At 39.8% G+C, this 21,170-nt stretch overlaps 1 protein-coding gene across 3 annotated transcripts in view; it reads right to left on the bottom strand.

Moving 5' to 3' along the window:
- The window catches only part of ASCC1 (activating signal cointegrator 1 complex subunit 1), a 113,698-nt gene that overhangs the window by 56,304 nt on the left and 36,224 nt on the right, over window positions 1-21,170 (bottom strand). For all 3 annotated transcript variants that reach the window (XM_007963117.3, XM_038009082.2, XM_038009083.2), the window contains exon 6: window positions 4,523-4,659. In XM_007963117.3, the coding sequence (XP_007961308.1) occupies window positions 4,523-4,659 (137 nt within the window). The remainder of the gene's footprint in view (window positions 1-4,522; window positions 4,660-21,170) is intronic.

Here is a 21,170-nt window from a genome sequence, read left to right as displayed (position 1 = left end):
CTTCAAGGCCTTATTATTGCATAAGACCAAAACTTTTCTCAGTACGAAATTAGTAACTCAACTATTTTAGGCAGATACTTTTCTTTCCATGTTGCCCAGTGTGGTCTCAAACTCCTGGGCTCAAGCAATCCTCCCAGCTTGGCCTCCCAAAGTGCTTGGGTTACAGGCCTGAGTCACTGTGCCTGGCCCAGATACTTTTTCTAATTAAGAAAAATTACAGCCCCAATCATAGTAAGTCTTCCTATAGCCACCTCTAATAAGAAGTGAAACATTTCAAAACACAAGCCAAGCTCTGAACTGTCATCTGAGGTATGTAGCTTCAATCAATACACAATATATCTCCATTCCAAGCACTAGCCAAAGAATTCAATTTGAAAGATTGCCACTGAATCCTATCAAAGTGAAGTCAAAAAAGTCTGTTTGAAGAAAAGTTTCACACTAAATATACATCCCCCACCATTTCTAAAGCTCTCACCCTGCATAGTTAAATCACCAGAAAGCATCACACCATTGGCTTAGATCCCCACTAAAATGTTTTTAATGGGTTACATTTAATGTTACATCTGCAATTTCTAGGGTCAACAGAAGAAAGACCCATAAGAACAATGTTTTTATCTTCTGCAAAATTCCTGTTAAAGACACTGTCCATCATCATTTAGCGTTCTTTATTAAGATTTACATGACAAACTTTTGACAGACTGAGAACCAGAAAAGGTTACTCTCCTGAAAAAACTGTTATACTGGGGTTGGCTGCACAACAGCCTGAGTGTACTTAACACTACTGAACTGTGCACTTAAAATGGTTATGATGGCAAATTTTATGTTGTATTTTACCACAACTGAAAACTTTTTTAAACTATAAAAAAAATTGTCATACTGCTTTTTATCAGACAAGAACTATAATAAATGGTGTACTTCTTTTTGTAATTTAGTTCAAGTACACTGGTGTCAGAAAATAGTACCACACTTTAATGCTCAAGTACAATTATTATCTTACCTTGATTTTCAGGTAGAATTTTCTCCCTATACCATCCTTATGGTTTCTAAATCTCTGACTGTAACATTTCTTTTGTATACATGTCCTCTTAACTACCTCAAATACTTGGAATTAGATGGGGTACTAAGAACAAAAAAAAGTTAGAAACAACGAAACAGGATCCAAAGCCTGCTTTATGAGCAGAAACACAAACTCTCTCAACCTACTCCTAAGATTTATCAAGAGGGAGATTAAAGAGCAGGATAGAAATCCAATGGTTTGCCCGATAAACACTTTGTCTTGGTGGCCAAACAATTACATCTGGGACACCAGTAAGCAAATTACTTTCCAACTGATGCCACGTGAGGCAATAATCAGGCATTAACGTTTGTTCATGGGTATTTTCTCTCCTCTTTCTAGTCCCTTTAAACTTCTGCGGTTTGACGTCAGACCTGCTGGGAAAACTGAGGCACAGGAGGGTGCTGCTGGGACTGAAGAAGAGCCGCACATCTGTCAGACTCCATACTCAGAGCCAGTGCACGGTCTGTGTCCTACATCTCACAAAGAAAAGTCAACAGGGACACAGCCGGAGCTTCCGAATTTACTAAACACTGAATAATTCATTCAAAATCTATAGAGCTACATAAGCCTTTCACTGAAAAACTGAAACAAAAATCCTGTTTTTGGTCTTATAGCATCCTTCAAATTAAAAAACTACCCCCAAATTTAAAACGAATACTCAACTACTCATTTCTTTAATATAGCCATATAGCACCACAGTTTAAATCAAATTCCAATATAGCCACATTTATTTCAATCCTTCAATTTTAAAAACCATCAAATTAAACTACAGCACACTATGTACAGGTCTGTTCATTTTTCAGTGTTTTCCTTTCATATTTTAATTTGGGACCACTACACCATAAAAGGTTCAGGTTAGAAATGCCATTATTTACAATTTTTTTTTCTAAGTATATACCAAGCACAAAGATTAAGGTCAAAGAGCAAGAAAAAATTCAGCGATCCAATTTACTGATTTACTTACCAGAGCTTTAACAGAAGTACCCTTTTTGTTTTTTTAAGAAGTAGTCTCTTCTCAGAAGTAAATCAGTTTTGCACTTTTTACTTTTTAAACAAATGCATGTGACGGGGGAAATTAGAAGAAGGTTGGGGAGGCTTGCTTTATTTTACTCGCTGGTTCCACATCTTTCCAGCTTTTTAAAAAGAGCATCTTTAAACAAATTTTTGCATGCACTGCAGATTTTTGGCAGGGTAACTTTGTCCTATTTCAAAAGCTTTGCTGAATTTGAAAAACTACAATTACTGTTTTCATACTGTCATGTCAAAAATTCTGAGGAACTATTAAGACTGCTCTTTATTCCCTAGGCACACTAACTCTGACATGCTTAAAGGGCTCCGATTTGGCATTTAGTCACAAAAGGCACCAAGAGACATAAAAGGGAGGAACTCAGCTAAATCTTCCCACAGCTTAGGATAAAGCTTCAGTGATTAAAAACCTGTGACCTAATTTTCAAAAGGTAAAAAGAACAAATACTTCTCTAAACAAATATTTTATCTACCTTTAAATTTTTTCTTAGCAAGATTATCCCAATGGCAGCCAAGGAAATGCAGCAGCTTTCAGTTTAGTTTAGCAAAAAGTAAACTGGAAACAAGTTAAAGTATCAGAATTGATCCTTAAACCAGGTAAAACTGCCCTGCTTTGTAAAATAAAGCATAATGTTTTGCTTTATACAAGGGAAACGGCAAGTATCTAATGACAAACACCAAATTATTTTGCATTTCAGGTAAGATCTAAAGAAAATAGGTATGTCTGTTACTGAGCAAAGAACATGACAAGAAGTGTTTTTGCTCTCTCAGATTCAGAAAGGATAGGAGACTGCAAACCCTATCAGATTATGATCTTGCTCAAGAAAAATAGTTTATCTTTAAAACAATTAGTGGAAAAGGATAACTGGCCCATAAAGTGTTTGCATTACACAGTTTCTTTTCTTTTTTTTTTTTTTTTTTTTGAGATGGAGTCTCGCTCTGTCACCCAGGCTTGAGTGCAGAGGCGCCATCTCGGCTCACTGCAAGCTCCGCCTCCTGGGTTCACGCCATTCTCCTGCCTCAGCCTCCCAAGCAGCTGGGACGACAGGCACCTGCCACCACGCCCGGCTAATTTTTTGCAGTTTTAGTAGAGGCAGGGTTTCACCGCGTTAGCCAGGATGGTCTTGATCTCCTGACCTCGTGATCTGCCCGCGTCGGCCTCCCAAAGTGCTGAGATTACAAGTGTGAGCCACCACACCCAGCTACACAGTTTCATATACAATATAACTAGAGAAAAATTTTAGATCCTTTTACCTTGTTCTATCCAATGAACCAGGTAAACCATTTCTATAAGGCCATGTTAGAATAGCATGGGGCCTGCCTACAAGAATGGAATAAAAAAACTATTTGAGTGAATTGGCTTTCACATTTCTCTCCTTTGTCAGTCTTAAGTAAAAGGAAGAAAGTAAAGGGAAATACGGGAAGATATGGTTCTTTGAAATAAAGCTGTTATGTCAGATATATGTGTAAATTAAAATTTTACAGTAAAAAAGAGTAACAACTCTGCCCTTAGAACAGTAATGCTTTCCCTGAGTCAAAACAGATTGCTTAGACTATTTCTGGTATCCTTTTTGAACTGGCTGGACATGGCAGCTCACACCTGTAATCCTAGCACTTTTGGAGGCCGAAGCAGGAAGGTTGCTTGAGACCAGGAGTTTGAGACTAGTCTGGGCAACAGAGCAAGACTCTGTCTCTAAAAATAAATAAATAAATAAATAAAATAATAATAATAATTTTAAAAGGCTTTATCTTTTTAAATACTTGCTGAATCAAATAAAATTATTTGTACTGGAAAAAAAAAAAAAAAAAGAGGCTGGGTGCAGTGGCTCACGCCTGTAATCCCAACACTTTGGGAGGCTGAGGCAGGCGGATCACAAGGTCAGAAGATCAAGACCATCCTAGCTAACACAGTGAAATCCCGTCTCTACTAAAAATACAAAAAATTAGCCGGGTGTGGTGGCGGGTGCCTGTAGTCCCAGCTATTCGGGAGGCTGAGGCAGGAGAATGGCATGAACCCGGAGCTTGCAGTGAGCCAAGACTGCGCCACTTCACTCCAGCCTGGGCGACAGAGCAAGACTCTGTTTCAAAAAAAAAGAAAAGAAAGTCAGTGTTTCTAAAATATAATGAAGACTTTCCAGAGAATCGTGTTATAATGTTTGGGTTACTATAGTAGACAGAATAATGACCCCCAGAGATGTTGATGTCCCACTCTCTGGAATTTATAAATATTCTATCTTACATGGCAAAGAGACTTTTGTAGGTGTGATTAAGGCTACAGATTCTGATATGAGAGGTTAGCCTAGATTACCTGAGTGGGCTCCATCAAATCGCATGAATCCTTCCCATGTCGTACACCCTCTAGTTCAAAAAAAAGTCTGTAACACCAAAAAGAAGCCAGCCCAGGTAGACCACCCAACCCCATCCCTGAGGATTACTCACTTAATGAATTCCTCTTTACACTTCTGCAGCATCTCACATGTCTGCTGGATCTCTTCCTCACTCAAAAGCACCAACATCCCAATAGTGAGATGAAGCTTTTTGGGATTCTGGAAAATGCTGCTGTCAACCCCATGATCCTGTTATCAAAGGGAGAAAAACAAGAAACTCTGCCCTTACAAAGGCAAATGGCAAGAATAAAATTGAGTCCCCAGAAATACACCCACACACCTACAGCCAAGTGATTTTCTACAAGGTGGCAAGACCATTCAATAGAGACAATCTCCTCAATAAATGATGCTGGAACAATAGAATACCCACATGCAAAAGTATAAAGATAGACTACAACCTCCTACCATATAAAAAAATTAACACAAAATAGATCATGACCTGGAATTCGGCAATGGATTCTCAAATATGACACCAAAAACATGGACGACAAAAGAAATAAACTGGACTTCATCAAATTAAAAAACTTTTGTGCATCAAGAACACTATCAGGAAAGTGAAAAGAAGCCTACAGAATGGCAGAAATATTTGCAAGTAATTTACCTGATAAGGGTCTAGTATCCAGAATATACAAAGAACTCTTCCAATTCAACAACGAATATACAATCTAATATTTTCATTTTTTTATTTTTATTTATTTATTTATTTATTTTTGAGACAAGAGTCTTGCTCTGTTGCCCAGGCTGGAGGGCAGTGGCGCCATCTTGGCTCATTGCAAACTCCGCCTCCCGGGTTCATGCCATTCTCCCGCCTCCGCCTCCTGAGTAGCTGGGACTACAGGCGCCCACCACCATGCCCAGCTAATTTTTTTGTATTTTTAGTAGAGACGGGGTTTCACTGTTTTAGCCAGGATGGTCTCAATCTCCTGACCTCATGATCCGCCCTCCTCGGCCTCCCAAAGTGTTGGGATTACAGGCGTGAGTCACCGCGCCCGGCCCAATTTTTTTTCATTTTTTAAGAGACTGGGTCTTGCTCTGTCACCCAGGCTGGACTGCAGTGGCGCAATCACAGCTTACTGTAACCTCAAACTCCTGGCTCAAGTGATCCTCCTGCCTCAGCCTCCTGCATAGCTGGGATTATGGGTGTAAGCTACAGAACCCAGTTGAACCTAATTTTAAAATGGGAAAAGGGGCCAGGCACGGTGGCTCACGCCTGTAATCCCAACATTTTGGGAGGCTGAGGCAGGCTGATCACTTGAGGTCAGGAGTTCAAGACCAGCCTGACCAATATGGTGAAATGCCATCTCTACTAAAAATATAAAAATTAGCTGGGTGTGGTGGCAGGTGTCTGTAATCCCACATACTCAGGAGGCTGAGACAAGAGAATCGCTTAAACCCGGGAGGCAGAGGTTGCTGTGAGCCAAGATCACACCATTGTACTCCAGCCTGGGTGACAAAGTGAGACTCTGTCTCAAAAAACAAACAAACAAAGAAACAAAAACAAAAACAGACAAAAGGACTTGAATAGACTTTTTCTCCAAGGCAGAAATACAAATGGCTAACAAGCAGAACTGGCTAACAAGCACATGAACATTATTAGTCACTTAGGGAAATGCAAATCAAAACCACTGTGAGTTACCATATCACACCCACTAAACTGTCTATAATCAAAGTAATGGAAAATGACAAGTGCTGGCCAGGATGTGCAGAAATTGGAACCCACATACATTGTTGCTAGGAAGGTAAAATGACTCAGTCACTGTGAAAAACAGTTTGGCAGTTCCTCAAAAAGTTAAACATAGAATTATCATATGACCCAGCAATTCTACTCCTAGGTATATGCCCAAGAGAATTGAAAAAGGGACTCAAATACATGTATATGCATGTTTCCAGAAGCACTACTCATGACAGCCAAAAGATGGAAATAACCCAAATGTATATCAACAGATGAATGGATAAACAAACTGTGGTATATATACACAGTGGAATATTATTCAGCCTCAAAAAGAAATGAAATTCTGGCCAGCCGCGGTGGCTTACACCTGTAATCCCAGCACTTTGGGAGGCCGAGGCAGGCAGATCACCTGAGGTCAGGAGTTCGAGACCAGACTGACCAACATGGTGAAACCCCTGTCTCTACTAAAAATACAAAAATTAGCCGGGTGTGGTGGTGTGTGCCTGTAATCCCAGCTACTCAGGAGGCTGAGGCAGGAGAATTGCTTGAACCTGGGAGGAAGAGGTTGCAGTGAGCCGAGATCGCGCCACTGCACTCCAGCCTGGGTAACACAGTGAGACTGACACTGTCTCCAAAAAAAAATTTTGGCTCTGGGAAGCACAAAAAGTAAATATACCTTATGAATCCCTTTTTTAAAAAATTGAGGTGAAATTTGCATAACATAAAATTAACCATTTTAAAGTATACAATACAGCAGTATTTATATTTAGTGTATTCAATGTTGTGCAACCACCAGCATTCTTTAATAGCAAAACTTTATCACCTGATAAAAGCATTCCATACCCATTTATTTATTTACTTTATTTATTTTTATTTTATTTTTATTTTTTGAGATGGAGTCTTGCTCTGTCGTCCAGGCTAGAGTGCAATGGTGCAATCTTGGCTCTCTGCAACCTTTGCCTCCTGGGTTCAAGCAATTCTCTCCTGCCTCAGCCTTCTGAGTAGCTGCGATTACAGGCACCTGCCACCATTCCTGGCTAATTTTTGGATTTTTTGTAGATGGGGTTTTACCATGTTGGACAGGCTGGTCTCGAAGTACTGACCTCAGGTGATCTGCCCACCTCGGCCTCCCAAAGCGCTGGGAATATAGGCGTGAGCCACCATGTCCAACCCTCATACCCATTTAAATAATCACTCCTCTTTCTCCATGTCCCATCCCCTAGTGACCTCTAAGTTGCTTTTTGTCTATCTGAATTTATGTATTCTGGATACATTATATAGAAAGAATCATACAACATAAGACCTCTGTGACCAACTTCTTTCATTTAGCCTAATGTTTTCAAGGTTCATCCAAGCTGAAGCATTATCACTGCTTCGTTCCTTTTTAGAGTTAAATATTTTAGTGTATGTATGTACCAAAATGTGCTTATTAATTCATCTACTGATGAAGATTTGGGTTTTTTGCACCTTTGCTATTAGGAATAATGCTGCTATAAACATTTGTGTACAAATTTCTGTGTTGACATATGCTTTCAGTTATTTGGGGTACAGGAGTAGAACTGTTGGGTCACATGGCAATTCTATGTTTTAACTTTTGAGAAACCACCAAACCATTCTCTACATTGGCTGAACTAACAAACATTCCCAGCAGCAGTATATGAAGGTTCCTGTTTCTCCACATCTTCACTGACACTTCCTTTTTTAAAAAATGATAGCGATCCTAGTGGGTATAAAGTGGTATTACATTGCGGTTTTGATTTACATTTCACTAATGATCAATGATGATGACATCTTTTCATGTGCTTTTTGGATATTTGTACGTCTTCTTTGGAGAAATGTCTGCTAAAATCTTTTGCCCATTTAAAAATTGTCTTTTTATTGTTGAATTATAAGAATTCTTTATAAATTATTGATACTATACCCGTATCAGACCATGGATCCCTTTTAAAGGAAGGTAGGTCTCAAATTTCATTAATCTCATTCTGCAAATGAAAACAAGAAAAAAAAAAGTTGAAGCTCTTCTATTCCAACAGGAACGAAACAGGAATGCTATCACTGAATTGCAAGTTCTTACTGTATAATCAGGTGTCTGGCCTAACAAAATGCCCCAAAGGCAGAGAAATGTATTTTATCAAATGTGAATACCTTACATCCTGTTCTTGGTTTGCCTAAGGCTTACTGCCTAATATTTGCCTTGGCAACAGTAGTTAGCTGATTCTTCCTTTTCTAAGTGTTAATGGAGCTTGAGCTATTTTTACATCTGATGGAAAGTTTTGTGATTCCACACATCAATACAAATTGCCTCACTTAATGAAAGTGACTGTAAGCAACAATCAGCTTTAAATGTATCAAGGAAGGCTAAGTGCAAGGCTTATCACCCCAGCATCTCTAACCCATGGCCTGCCACATTAGAAAAGGCATGCAAAGCCCCTCAAATGATTTTAATATGCACAACTCCATCCCAAATTACAACTGAGAATTGCTCCCCAGCAATAACGGTCTATTTGTTGGGCCCTTGCTCTGCTCCAAACGTTTTCTGTGCAACGTACAGACAAATATCTTATGAGGGAAGCACTATTATCATCCATACTTTACGGATGAGGAAACTGAGGCACTGAGAAATTAAGCCACTTTCCCAAGGTAACATTGCCAGGAAGAGATGAGGTCAAAATTCAAACGCAGGCAGTCGAGCCCCAAAGCCTATACTTTTGATCAACATTATATACATAGCCTTCTTAGTAATAGTTGCCCAAAGGGGGCTAGGACCATAGGACACCACCCAGAGGCAAGTCCTTATGCATTTCAACACAACTCACTCAATAAATGGATCTAACCACTGTATTAGCCCTGAAAATAAAGAGAATCTCATAATTCTACGAAAGGAAAGTGGTTTTAACATCTGCCTTTTTAGCCAGGCACAGTGGCTCATGCCTGAAATCTCAGCACTTTGGGAAGCCAAAGCGGAAGGATCACTTGAGGCCAGGAGTTCAAAACCAGCCTGGGCAACACAGACCAGTTCAAGACCAGCCTGGCAAACATGTTTCTTTTTGTAGAGAAAAAAACAACATAATTGAGTTTTTTTCTCTACAAAACACACACACACACACACACACACACACACACACACACACACACAATATCTGCCTTTTTTTAGATATGACCCCAAAAGCATAATCCATAAAAGAAAAAATATGGATAAAGTGAACTTAATCAAAATTTAAAATTTGCACTTCAAAAGATACTATCAAGAAAATGAAAAGATAAGCCACAGAGAAAAATATTTGGGAGAAAGACTTTTGCAAGTCCTATGTCTGATAAATATAAACATAAGAAATTCTTAAAGTTCAACAATAAAAAGATACATAATCCAATTTTAAAATAAGCTAAAGATTTGAACAGATATTTTCCCAAAAGAGGATACACTAATGGCTAATAAACTTATGAAAAGAGGCTCAACATCATTAGTCATTAAATAAGTGCAAATCAAAACCAAAATGAGATATTACCTCAGACCCAACAGAATTATTATAATCAAAAAGATAATAACAAGTGTAGATGAGGCTATGGAAAAACTGAGCAGCCACTTTGCAAAACAGAAATTTGTAAAATGGCACGGCCACTTTGGAAAACAGTTTGGCAGTTACTCAAAAAATTAAACATAAATTTACAAAAATTCACAGAAAAAAATAAAACCCAGCCATTTCACTCCTAAGATTCTACCCAACGAAATGAAAACAAAGGTCCACCTAAAGATGTGTACGTGAATCTCACAGCAGTATTATTTATAATAGCCAAAGAGTAGGAACAATCCACAAGTCCATCAACTGGTGAATGAATAAACAAAACAAAGGCTAGCCATATATGCAACACTATTCGGAAATCAAAAGTAATGAACTACTAACACATGCAAAAGTATAGCTAAACCTCAAAACATTATGCTAAGTAAAAGAAGCCAGATGCAAAAGACTATGTATTATATATGATTCTATCTATATGAAATGTCCAGAAAGGACAAATCTAAAGAGATTGAAATCAGGTTAACAGTTGCCTGTGGTGAGGAGTGGGGTGGCAAACAGGCAAAATGGAACTTTTTAGGGTGATGGAAATGTTCTAAAGCTGGATTGTGGTAATGATTGCACAACTCTGTAAATTTATTTAAAATCACTAAATTGTACACTTAAAATGAATGAATTTTATGGTATGTAAATTATACCTTAATGAAGCTGTTAAATAAGTTGTGTCTACTTTTTTTTTTTTAAGACAAGGTCTCCTCTGTCACCCAAGCTGGGGTGCAGTGGCAGGATCATGAATCCTGCAGCTTCAAACTCCTGGCCTCAAGCAATCCTCTCTCCTCAGCCTCCCAAGTGGCTGGGACTACAAGCTCACATCACCAAACTCAGCTAATTTTTTTTTTAATTTTTGTAGAAATGGGGTCTCATTATGTTGCAAAGGCTGGTTTCAAACTCCTGGCCTTAAGCAGGCCTCCCACCTGAAGCTACCACACCTGGCTAGCTCACTGGCGGTGGTTCACGCCTGTAATCCCAGCACTCTGGGAGGCCCAGGCAGGGGGATCACAAGGTCAGAAGATTGAGACCATCCTGGCCAACACGGTGAAACCCTGTCTCTACTAAAAACACAAAAATTAGCAGGGCATGGTGGCACGCGCCTGTAATTCCAGCTACTCAGGAGGCTGAGGCAGGAGAATTGCTTGAACCTGGGAGGCAAAGGTTGCAGTGAGATGAGATCGTGCCATTGTACTACAGCCTGGGTAACGAACAAGAGTGAAACTCCGCCTCAAAAAAAAAAATTCAGGCAAGAATCATTAAAGGATGTTAAATCTAAGGAGAAATTTTGTTGAGGAGTAGAATATTTGCATAGTCTTAAAATGTCCTCTTATAGATTGCTTATTGGTTGAAAGGTAAAAATACAGTAACTATAAAGAAATTAATCAACACTGACTGGATGGTGTCAAAATTAACATCACCAGCGAGGGACACTGTATACTCTGAGAAGGACACATCATCACTTACACAATGCTCCATCCAGGAATACCTAAGTCTACTCATAAGGAAATGCCAGACACATCAAAAGTGAGAAGCATTCTACTTAAAAAGTCAATGTCAAGAAAGACAAAGAGCCAGTGGGGCACCATGCACCTGGAATCCTGGCTACTCAGGAGGCTGGGGTGGGAGGATCACTCGAGCCCAGGAGTTCAAGGTGCAGTGGTGCTCACAACACCACACTGCACCCTGGGTGACAGCAGAGTGAGACTCTAACTCTCTAACTCAAAAAAAAAAAGAAGAAGAAGAAAGGCAGACAAAGAAAGCCTGTGGAAATGTTCCAGATTCAAGGAAGCTAGAAACGTGACAATTAAACAATACCTAATCCTAGACTGAATCCCAAACTAGAGGGGGAAAAAATGCTATAAAGGATATTATTGGATTAAGCGACAAAATTTGAACGTGGATGGTAAATTAGATAAAACTATCAATGTTAAATGTATTGAGGTTGAGAATTATAACACTATTATGTATAAAAAAAATTTTGCCAGACATAGTGGTGCATACCTATAGTCTCAGCTGCTCAGGAGGCTGAGGTGGAGGGGATAGCTTGAGACCAGGAATTCAAAACTAGCCTGGACAACATAGCAAGACCCCACCCCACTCCCCCCAATATTTTTAATTAAAATATTTTGAAATATTTAGGATTAAAGAGCTATGACATGCATAACTCACTCTAAAGCAGTTCAGAAAGAAAAAAAATGGAATACTAAAACAAATAGTGAAATATTAACAATAAGTGAATCTGAGTAAAGGATACTATTCTTTTCTTCAACTTTTCTGTGAGTTTAAAACAACTTCCTGCATAAATTCTCTATTGGTGCTATAACAAATTACCACAAACTCTGTGGCTTACAACAATACGAACTTAACCTACCATCTTCTGGAGGTCCGAAGTCTAACATGAGTCAGCAGGGCTGCATTCCTCGAGGAGGCTCCAAGGCAAATCATTTCCTTGACTTTTCTAGCTTCTAGAGGCTACCTGAATGTCGGCTCAGAGTCACATCACTCCAATCTCCACTTTAATTGTCACGTCTCCTTCTCTGACTCTGACCTTTCTGACTTCCTCTTTTTTTTTTCTTAGACAGAATCTTGCTCTGTTGCCCAGGTTGGAGTACAATGGCAAGATCCTGGCTCACTGCAACCTCCGCCTCCTGGGTTCAAGCTCTTCTCCTGCCTCAGCCTCCCAAGTAGCTGGGATTACAGGCGCCCACCACCACGTCCAGCCAATTTTGCAGAGATGGTGTTTCACCATGTTGGCCAGGCTGATCTTGAACTCCTGACCTCAGGTGATCTGCCCACCTCGGCCTCCCAAAGTGCTGGGATTACATGTGTGAGCCACCACGCTCAGTCCGACTCCCTCTTATAAAGACCCATCTCAACATCCTTAACTTTAACACATCTCAAAGTCTCTTTTGCCATAAAAGGTAATAGTCACCGGTTATGGGATTAGGATATGAATATCTTTGGAGGGCCATTGTTCTGCCTGTCACATGCCCCCTTCCCAAAATGTTTTTTAAGGCATCTTTGGGAAAATATACTTGGGTGATAAAACTAAAGAAAACTAAGGATATGATTACTGTAAAAGTTGGGACAGTGGTTACCCTTCAGGAGAAGAAGACAGAGGCAAGACAAGGAAGTCTAGGGTGCTGATAAGATTGTATCTCCAGCCTGCACGGTGGTTATAAAAGCATCCATTGGTTCTGTACCGTCTTCTGATGTGTGTTACATTGAACAATTTTGAAGTTTTTTTAGAAAAACTCTAAGCACAAGGCTGGTGCAGTGGCTCACCCCTGTAACACCAGCACTTTAGGAGGCCGAGGTGGGTGGATCACGAGGTCAGGAGTTCGAGACCAGCCTGGGCAACATAGTGAAACCCTGTCTCTACTACGCATACAAAAAATTAGCCAGGCCTAGTGGTGCATGCCTGTAATCCCAGCTACTCTGAAGGCTGAGGCAGGAAAATCGCATGAACCCAGAAGGCAGAGGTTGCAGTGAGCCAAGACTGTACCACTGCACTGCTATCTGGGCAACAGAGCAAAACTCAGCATCAAAAAAAAAAAAAAAGAAAAAGAAAAACTCTAAGCACAAATAAAAGAGGAAACCATTTGTTTTTAAGTTTTTATAGATGTTGGGCTTTTCTTTTTTTCTTTTTCTTTTGTAGAAATGGGGTTGTGCTATGTTGACAAGGCTGGTCTTGAACTCCTGGCCTCAAGTGATCCACTGGCCTCAGCCTCCCAAAGTGCTGGGATTACAGGCATGGGCCACCACACCTAGCCCAATGTTGAGACTTTTTAAAGGTAAAATTACCCTAGTTCCTCTAAAATTATATATTTTTATATTATATATAATATTTTTATATTTTACATATATATAATATATAGTCACTATATATAATATATATATAATACATAATATAGTGACTAGAGAGAGAAAAACGAGGGAAAAAAATGCCCTGTCACTGGCATGCCAAATCAAAACTTAACTAGTAGAGTCAGACTCAATTCTAAAGGCCTGAAAGCACTCATAAGTACCTTTCTAGACCCAGAAATGACTAGGAAACATAGGAGGAAAACAGCCTAATGGTTTAAAATTTCCAGCTTACTATCTCAGTCACTTTCACATTCCATTGCTCTTTTTTCCTTTTTCTTTCTCTTTGTTCTTCAACCTTATCTTGCATAAATTTGCCCTAATACCCAGCTAGAAAAATGAAGTTCTACAACTTTGCTTTCCCTGCCTTACCCTTTGGGAGCCTAGCACTCCAGTCAACTTGAGTTTACTTGCCAAGAAAACACCGAGTACCGGGAAACAAAACACACAGAAGGCAATGGAGCAGGAAAAGGTACAGACAGGACACCTAAGGGTCACACAATCAAAAGTCCTTTTTGGAATTTTGAGTCATAAGGGTTCAAATAATCCCTCACTCTGCTGTAGACTATATAGTTTACAAGTAACTCCACTGGACAGTCTTTTAATGAATGGAGAAACTCTCTAAACTGCCCTACCTCACAATGCCATCTACCAAGAGACACTTTTCTCTTACTGAATTATCTAAATTTAATTTGGAACCAAACAATCTTCAAGGCAACAGCATAAATCTCTAGAGCCACTGTTTTTCTTTGCTCGGAATATATCATATTCCTGCTGCAAGTCCATTCACTGAGATGAATGAAGACCAACCAACATCAAATTCTTCACTGCAGGGGTTTAATTACACTGGGCCCTGCTCCAAGTTCGCCATTACTTGGAGCTGGAACTATCTTACTCCATTAGGTTGGCCACCCAGGCTGGCGCCTCAAAGTTCTAATGGTATTGACCTTCCACCCAGCAGGGAGAAGCAAAGGGTGAAGTAACAGGAATTTCCTGGGGCAGTTTTGTGTATGAAAATAAACATGTTTCTTTATGGCTAAGTCACACCACCACTGAGCCTCAGTTTCTTTCTTGTTAAATAAAGCCTCATGCATGCATGCAAAAGCTTCCTCTAAAGAAAACTTATGTACATGCCCAACTCACAGTTCACCGAGTTCAAGGTCATGTCCTGACTCATCAGTCCTGGGTGCACGGACCTTAGCCCTCTCATTCAAACTGCAGCTCACGATTTACCACTAGCAGTCACCACATCATCACAGGCCCTTCACTGGTATCACTTTTAATCCAGCACCCTGGGCTCGACTGGGGCAGAAGTGCTCATAATACTATCAGCAGGAACAACTAACAAGACATAATAAAATCTACAGATATCAAGCTTGGGGAAAAGGCCAGTAGACAGCAGTATGGATTAGTCCATCACGAAGCATTCTCTGCTTCCTTAAAGCTCAACCATCCTTTCCATGAGATGGGATACAACACAGGTGCAACTGCCAGAGCTGTCAGCAAGTAGAAGGGAGGCCTCTCTCCAGACATAGACCTGTAAGCTCACGCTCCACTACATGATAGTGAAGAATCTGATCCAAATGTGTAGCACCCAGAATGTAAATAATTTATAGTCCTCTGCCTTGATAGTACATGCCAATTGCCAGAGACAAAAAATAATTCTTAAATCATATTCACATATATCTTTTAGGAACTCCAGGTATAACAAAGGTTTGTGCCTTTAACCCGGAGTAGAGAGTCTAGGATTCTAATTCCAACTGTGTCACAAAGCAGCTGTAATTAGGCAAATCATGTCACTTTTCTAGCCCCGGCTTCCTCCTCTGTAAAATAAGGGAGGTGGCCTGGTTTACCTGTAAGTCAAAGGACCTATAAACTTTGTACATGTTCCCACAAAACCTAAATAATTATCTGCTAACAAAATAGATTATGTGTGAGGGATCTACCAATTCACTTTCTGATATTCTATGCAAAGAAAAAGAGAAAACATGCATGCTTTCCCTATACTCGTTGTATTTTCTTTCTTTTTTTATGGCCAAATCCTGTAGAATTGCTTCTGGGCAGGTGATATGAAGTTCATTCATATAAAGAAGTCATTCCAATACAGCAAAGTGATGAAAAGAGCATTTAGCTACGCAACCAGACAGGCCTATGTTCAAATTCTGCCAACTATCAGCAGCATGACCCTAGGTGAGTTACTCAGTTGCTACAAAGCTTAATTTCATCATCTATAAAACAGACAATACTTCTCAGGTTTGCTCTGCAGATTAAATGAAACACACGTGAAGTCTCTGGCACACAGTAGTATGGAATAAATACAAGCTTCCCCCTCTTCCTTTTTACATGTCTGTGCAGCACTAGACAAATGCCATCTTTGCTCTCCCTTTTAAAGCAGCACTGGAAGCTAAATCAGGCTCTGCTGAGTCATTTCCATTATTCTTTAGGAATGTTCAGAAAAGCTGACTTTGATTTGCAAGTCACTATGTGCTACTAATGAAATACTATGTTAAGCTGTATAAGCTTTAGAAAAAAGGGTTTTGTTTCTCCTGGCTTATAAACTCTATTTATTCATACATAATTACAAGAAAGTGAAGAGGTTCTTAAAACGTGGACAAATATTCAAGCATGGGCTTTTATATTGACCAGAGAAAAGAACTTCTCATGCATTGTCTAAAGATCTTTACCCACTAAAGACGAGTGAAGAGCATCTTCACTCACTAACGGATGCACCACCCCACTTACCTTAGATGAGCACAAAGAATCCTTCAGCCTGCGCTTCTAAAAGCTTCACCATTCCTCTATAGTTACTTGAAAGCACTCGTTAACAAGGCATTTACTCAACTTACATTTATTCCCAAAGACAGACCCTGGTCCCTCTCACATTTCTGATGGGTTAACAGCGCAAGAGAGATCTGCTGCTGCTTCTTAATGCCACTCCTTCCCTCCCCTCCATTTTGTAACCCATGGGATTATTACAAGTCTTACTTGGTACCGCAATAATTAGAACAATTATAACAACAATAATACTTATTCGGCACTATGTGCCATGCTCTGCTCCAAACACCTTAAACTTATTAACTCATTTACTCTTCATATCAACACTGTAACATAAATACCATTATTATCCCAACTTTAGAGCAGAACTCTGTAATATCTTTGGAATATATCCCCTCCTGAATATGCCACAAACCCTATTCTTTCAATAGACAGTATTGATAGCCTCCCAACTGGTACCTGCCTTGGTGCCCAACTCCTTACCTCTCAAGGCATCCTCCACACTGCCTTCAATTTTTTTCCTATGGTGCTAAGTTCATCACAGTCCTTGCTTAAAATCTCAACTAGTTTGTTTCTTTCTTTCTTTTGGAGACAGGATCTCGCTCTGTCACCCAGGCTAGAGTGCAGTGTCATGATCATGGCTACTGTAACCTCTATCTCTGGACTCAAGCAATCCTTCTCCCACATCAGCCTCCCAAGTAGCTAGGACCACAGGTACACACCACCATGCCTGGCTAATTTTTTTATTGTTTGTAGACATGGAGTTTCATTATGTTGCCCAGGCTGGTTTCACACTCTTGGACTCGAGGGATCCTCCCACCTCAGCCTCCCAAAGTGCTAAGATTACAGGTGTGAGCTACTACGCCCAGTCTTAACTATTTTCTTACTATCTATAGGATATTACATTCAAAATCCTTAACCCACACAAGAGCTTTCACAACTTGGGAGCCATGTCATTTCCACTCTTAACTCCTACCTCTTCCTAACTCTACCTCTTTCTAAGTACCAGCCTTAACAAATTCCTCACTCTCCCCTGAATACCTCACAAGTGACATTTCCTTTGCGCAATGCTCCCTGCCCCATTTGCCTGCCTGGCACAAACTCCTGTCCTTTCAAGACTGTTCAATTGTCAGCTCCCTTATCAAGCCTTCTCCAACCACTACAGAATTTCTCCTCTGGATACCCACTGCATTTATCTAGTAGCACTTATCTCACAACACTGCAACTATTTCTGGAAGAAGTCTATTTCCCACACCCTAGAGTATGGGATCCTTAACAGCAGAGTCCATTGTTGGCACATAATATGTCCTATATGTTATGTATACCTGGTATAAAGTAGACATTTAATAAATAGTGCATGAATCAATAAGACACAAAAACCTGTTCAAAACTAGTATCTCCACCAAAATGGGACAATATATGAATCTTTTAAATATTTTCTTTTCTTACTTTCCTACTGAACATCAGAAATCAGGGGGTTTTACAATTTTCCTTACAACCAAAGACAACTATCCCATCTTCATTCTAAATCAGTTCAAAAGTTAACTACAAATCCTGCAACTCCCCTTATACATGAAAAATCCTAAATTACACACTAAAGCTTTTATATAAACATTTTCTTCTTCAGTCACTAATACTAACCGGAAAAAAAACCCTGCCTGAGGGAGTTAGGGGGATGCAGACCCATTACCCATTCTGCCCAGTGTAAACCTTCACACTATAATATGAGCAGAATTATGCAGTTTCTGCAGCTATAACCGATTCAGGTTATCTAGGCAGCCTGAGAAATCCCCTGTTGCTTCAGATGGATCTATAAGCCTTCAAATGTTCCACTGCACATGGTTTTGAATTACTGTTTTTCATTACTGATGTGCTTTCTACTGGACCCTGCTGTGAGATAAAGTGGAATTATAGCAGCATTACTAGCTAAAGAATGATTGAGAGATATACAGGGTTGTAATATACTTCCTGAATTTGTAGGCAATGAGACATCTTTGAATCTTAATGCAAGAAACAAGTGAAAAAATAAGGTGCAGCTTATCTGCAGATCACACAGATGAAGAATAGCTTGCCAATGTCTGTGAGCAGCTAAATCCTACGTTAAATACTCAGGCTTAGGGAACTGAAGCACAGGGATGATAGTGATAATGTCTGCAGTCAAACAATATTTCTTATATAACAGATGAACACAAACAAAGGTGATTTCAGGGAATGCTATCCTAAAAGGTAAATTCAGTTTCCTTGAAGAGCAAAGGGTGAGGTGAAGGACAAGTCTGCTACCAAACAAAGAGGAAAAAGAGGCCAACTGTTTCAAAGGAAGAAAGAATTATGTTCAAGGAAGGATGATCAGAAGGACAGAATGAGACCTGAGCGTAGAAAGGTTGCCTGTTGCCCCAAAAATGTGACCTTCACAACAACGTTTAACAATGAAAATTAATAGCTGTGATGGAATTCTCAGACTGACCCCTAATGACCTTTTGTCCTGGTATAATCCAGGTTGTAGGTGGACCCTGTGGCTGTGATAATGTACCAATCCTACGAATTATATTGTGTTATATGGTACAGCGGACTTTAAGAGAGAGAGATTATCCCAATGAGCCTAATCTATACACATGAGCTGTTTAAAAAGCAGTCTTTGCGGGAGGCTGAGGTGGGAGAATGGCGTGAACCCGGGAGGCGGAGCTTGCAGTGAGCCGAGACTGCGCCACTGCACTCCAGCCTGGGTGACAGAGCGAGACTCCATCTCCCAAAAAAAAAAAAAAAAAAAAAAAAAAAAAAAAAAAGCAGTCTTTGGCTGGTGGCAGAAGTCAGATCTGACATGGGAAGGATTTGATGAAGCCAGAGTAGCTATGTATCAAGGAAATGGCACTTTCAGATGTATAGACACAAGGATCTGAATTCTGCCAACAACCTGAATGAACATGGAAGTTGATTCTTCCTAAGAGCCTCCAGATGAGATACCAGTCTGGTCAACATCTTGATTTTGGCCTTGTGAGACCCTAAGCAGAGAGCCCAGTCCAGTCCACTGAGTCTTCTGCCCTGCAGAACTATGAAACTAAAAGAGAACTGTGAGATGATACATGGTTGTGGTTTTAGGCTGCTAAGATTGTGGTAATTTTTTACACAGCAATAGAAAACTCATAAGGTAGGGTAAACTATAACCTGACATTTCAACAGAACCTTTCATATCAGAGATCCCAAAAGCACTTGATGTATTTGTCATGAGTTATAAAGAAAAATAAATTCACCTTCTCAAAAAAGGAAATAAACATTAATAACATCAATTTTTTTTTAGAAGATGAAGAGTCTCACCCTCTTAAGTCCTGAACCAGGACTGAAGGCAGACATCACATCCTTAGATAATATCTGACCCATATGACACTTATTTTGAACAGTTCAGGAAGAGCATATGATTTGAATAACAACCCAAGCAAAAGTGGAAAGCTCTGCTTTCCCCCCCACCTCCCCCCGAGACAGGATCTTGCTTTGTTGTCCAGACTGGCTCATTTTTGTATGTTTTGTAGAGACAAGTTTTCACCATGCTTCCCAGGCTGATCTCAAACTCTTGGGCTCAACTGATTCACCTGCCTTGGCCTCCCAAAGGGCTCGGATTACAGCTGTGAGCCACTGCGCCTGGCCTGCTGCTCTTTTTTAAACCCTCAAATACTGTCCAAATTATTACCGAATTCTAGTCAAGGCTGTTCTCACTTGAAAATGCCTGCTGAAAGATTGATATAGTTGGTTAGCAGTTGGTCAGCTGATTAGCAAGCAACCATCAAAACGTCTTCAATTGTTTCACAGGGTATTTTTTTTCCCATTCAAATAACTTTTCCTCAGTGAACCCCAGAACTGTCAACTATTTGTTCTATTGGATTATATAAACTAGAGCAGATGCTAGATCCTACACAACTTCGTATCACTGCTCTACTTAACACTGCGGCATCCACTAGCTGTGGCACCTTAGGCAAGTTACTGTCTCTAAGCTTCCATTCCTTCATCAGTGAAATGAGATATAAATACCTACCTCAAAGGGAGGGAATGAAGATTAAACAAAATGAGCATAGGAGACATTTAGAACACTGTCTAGCAAAATATAAAGCTCAATAAATATTTGCTATTTTATATATCATTCAATTATCAATTGAGTGAATAAAAACAGTGGGACACTCAGGCTAATTTACAATATCATAGATTACTAGCAGGAAAAAAAATGCATGAATAGCAGCTTTATTCATAATATCCCATAAGTGGAAACAATCCAAATGTTCCAGTGATGAAACTCAACTTTAAAAAAAAAAAAAAAAAAAAAAAAAAACATAAAAATACTAATGACAGAAAAGAAAAATATTTTTTTAAAAACCAGCTGGGTGCGGTGGCTCACACCTGTAATCCCAGCACTTTAGGAGGCCAAGGCAGGTGGATTACTTGAGGTCAGGAGCTTGAGACCAGCCTGGTCAACATGGTGAGACCCCATCTCTACTAAAAATACAAAAATTAGCCAGCCATGTTGGCACATGCCTATAATTCCAGCTACCCAGGAGGCTGAGGCATAAGAATTGCTTGAACCTGGGGGGCAGAGGTTGCAGTAAGCCAAGGTTGTGCCACTGCACTCCAGCCTGGGCAACAGAGTGAGACCCTGTCTTAAAAAAGAAAAAAAAGAACCAAATGGAACTTCAAGAGATAAAAAATAAAAGAGCTACCCAGGCACAGTGGATCACACCTGTAATCTCAGCACTTTGGTAAGGCTAGGCAGGTAGATCACTTGAGGCCAGGAATTCAAGACCAGTCTTACGAACATGGTGAAACCCTGTCTCTACTAAAAA

Source organism: Chlorocebus sabaeus, chromosome 9 (assembly GCF_047675955.1).
Source record: "Chlorocebus sabaeus isolate Y175 chromosome 9, mChlSab1.0.hap1, whole genome shotgun sequence".
NCBI lineage: Eukaryota > Metazoa > Chordata > Mammalia > Primates > Cercopithecidae > Chlorocebus > Chlorocebus sabaeus.
This window is presented reverse-complemented; position numbering and strand designations above follow the sequence as displayed.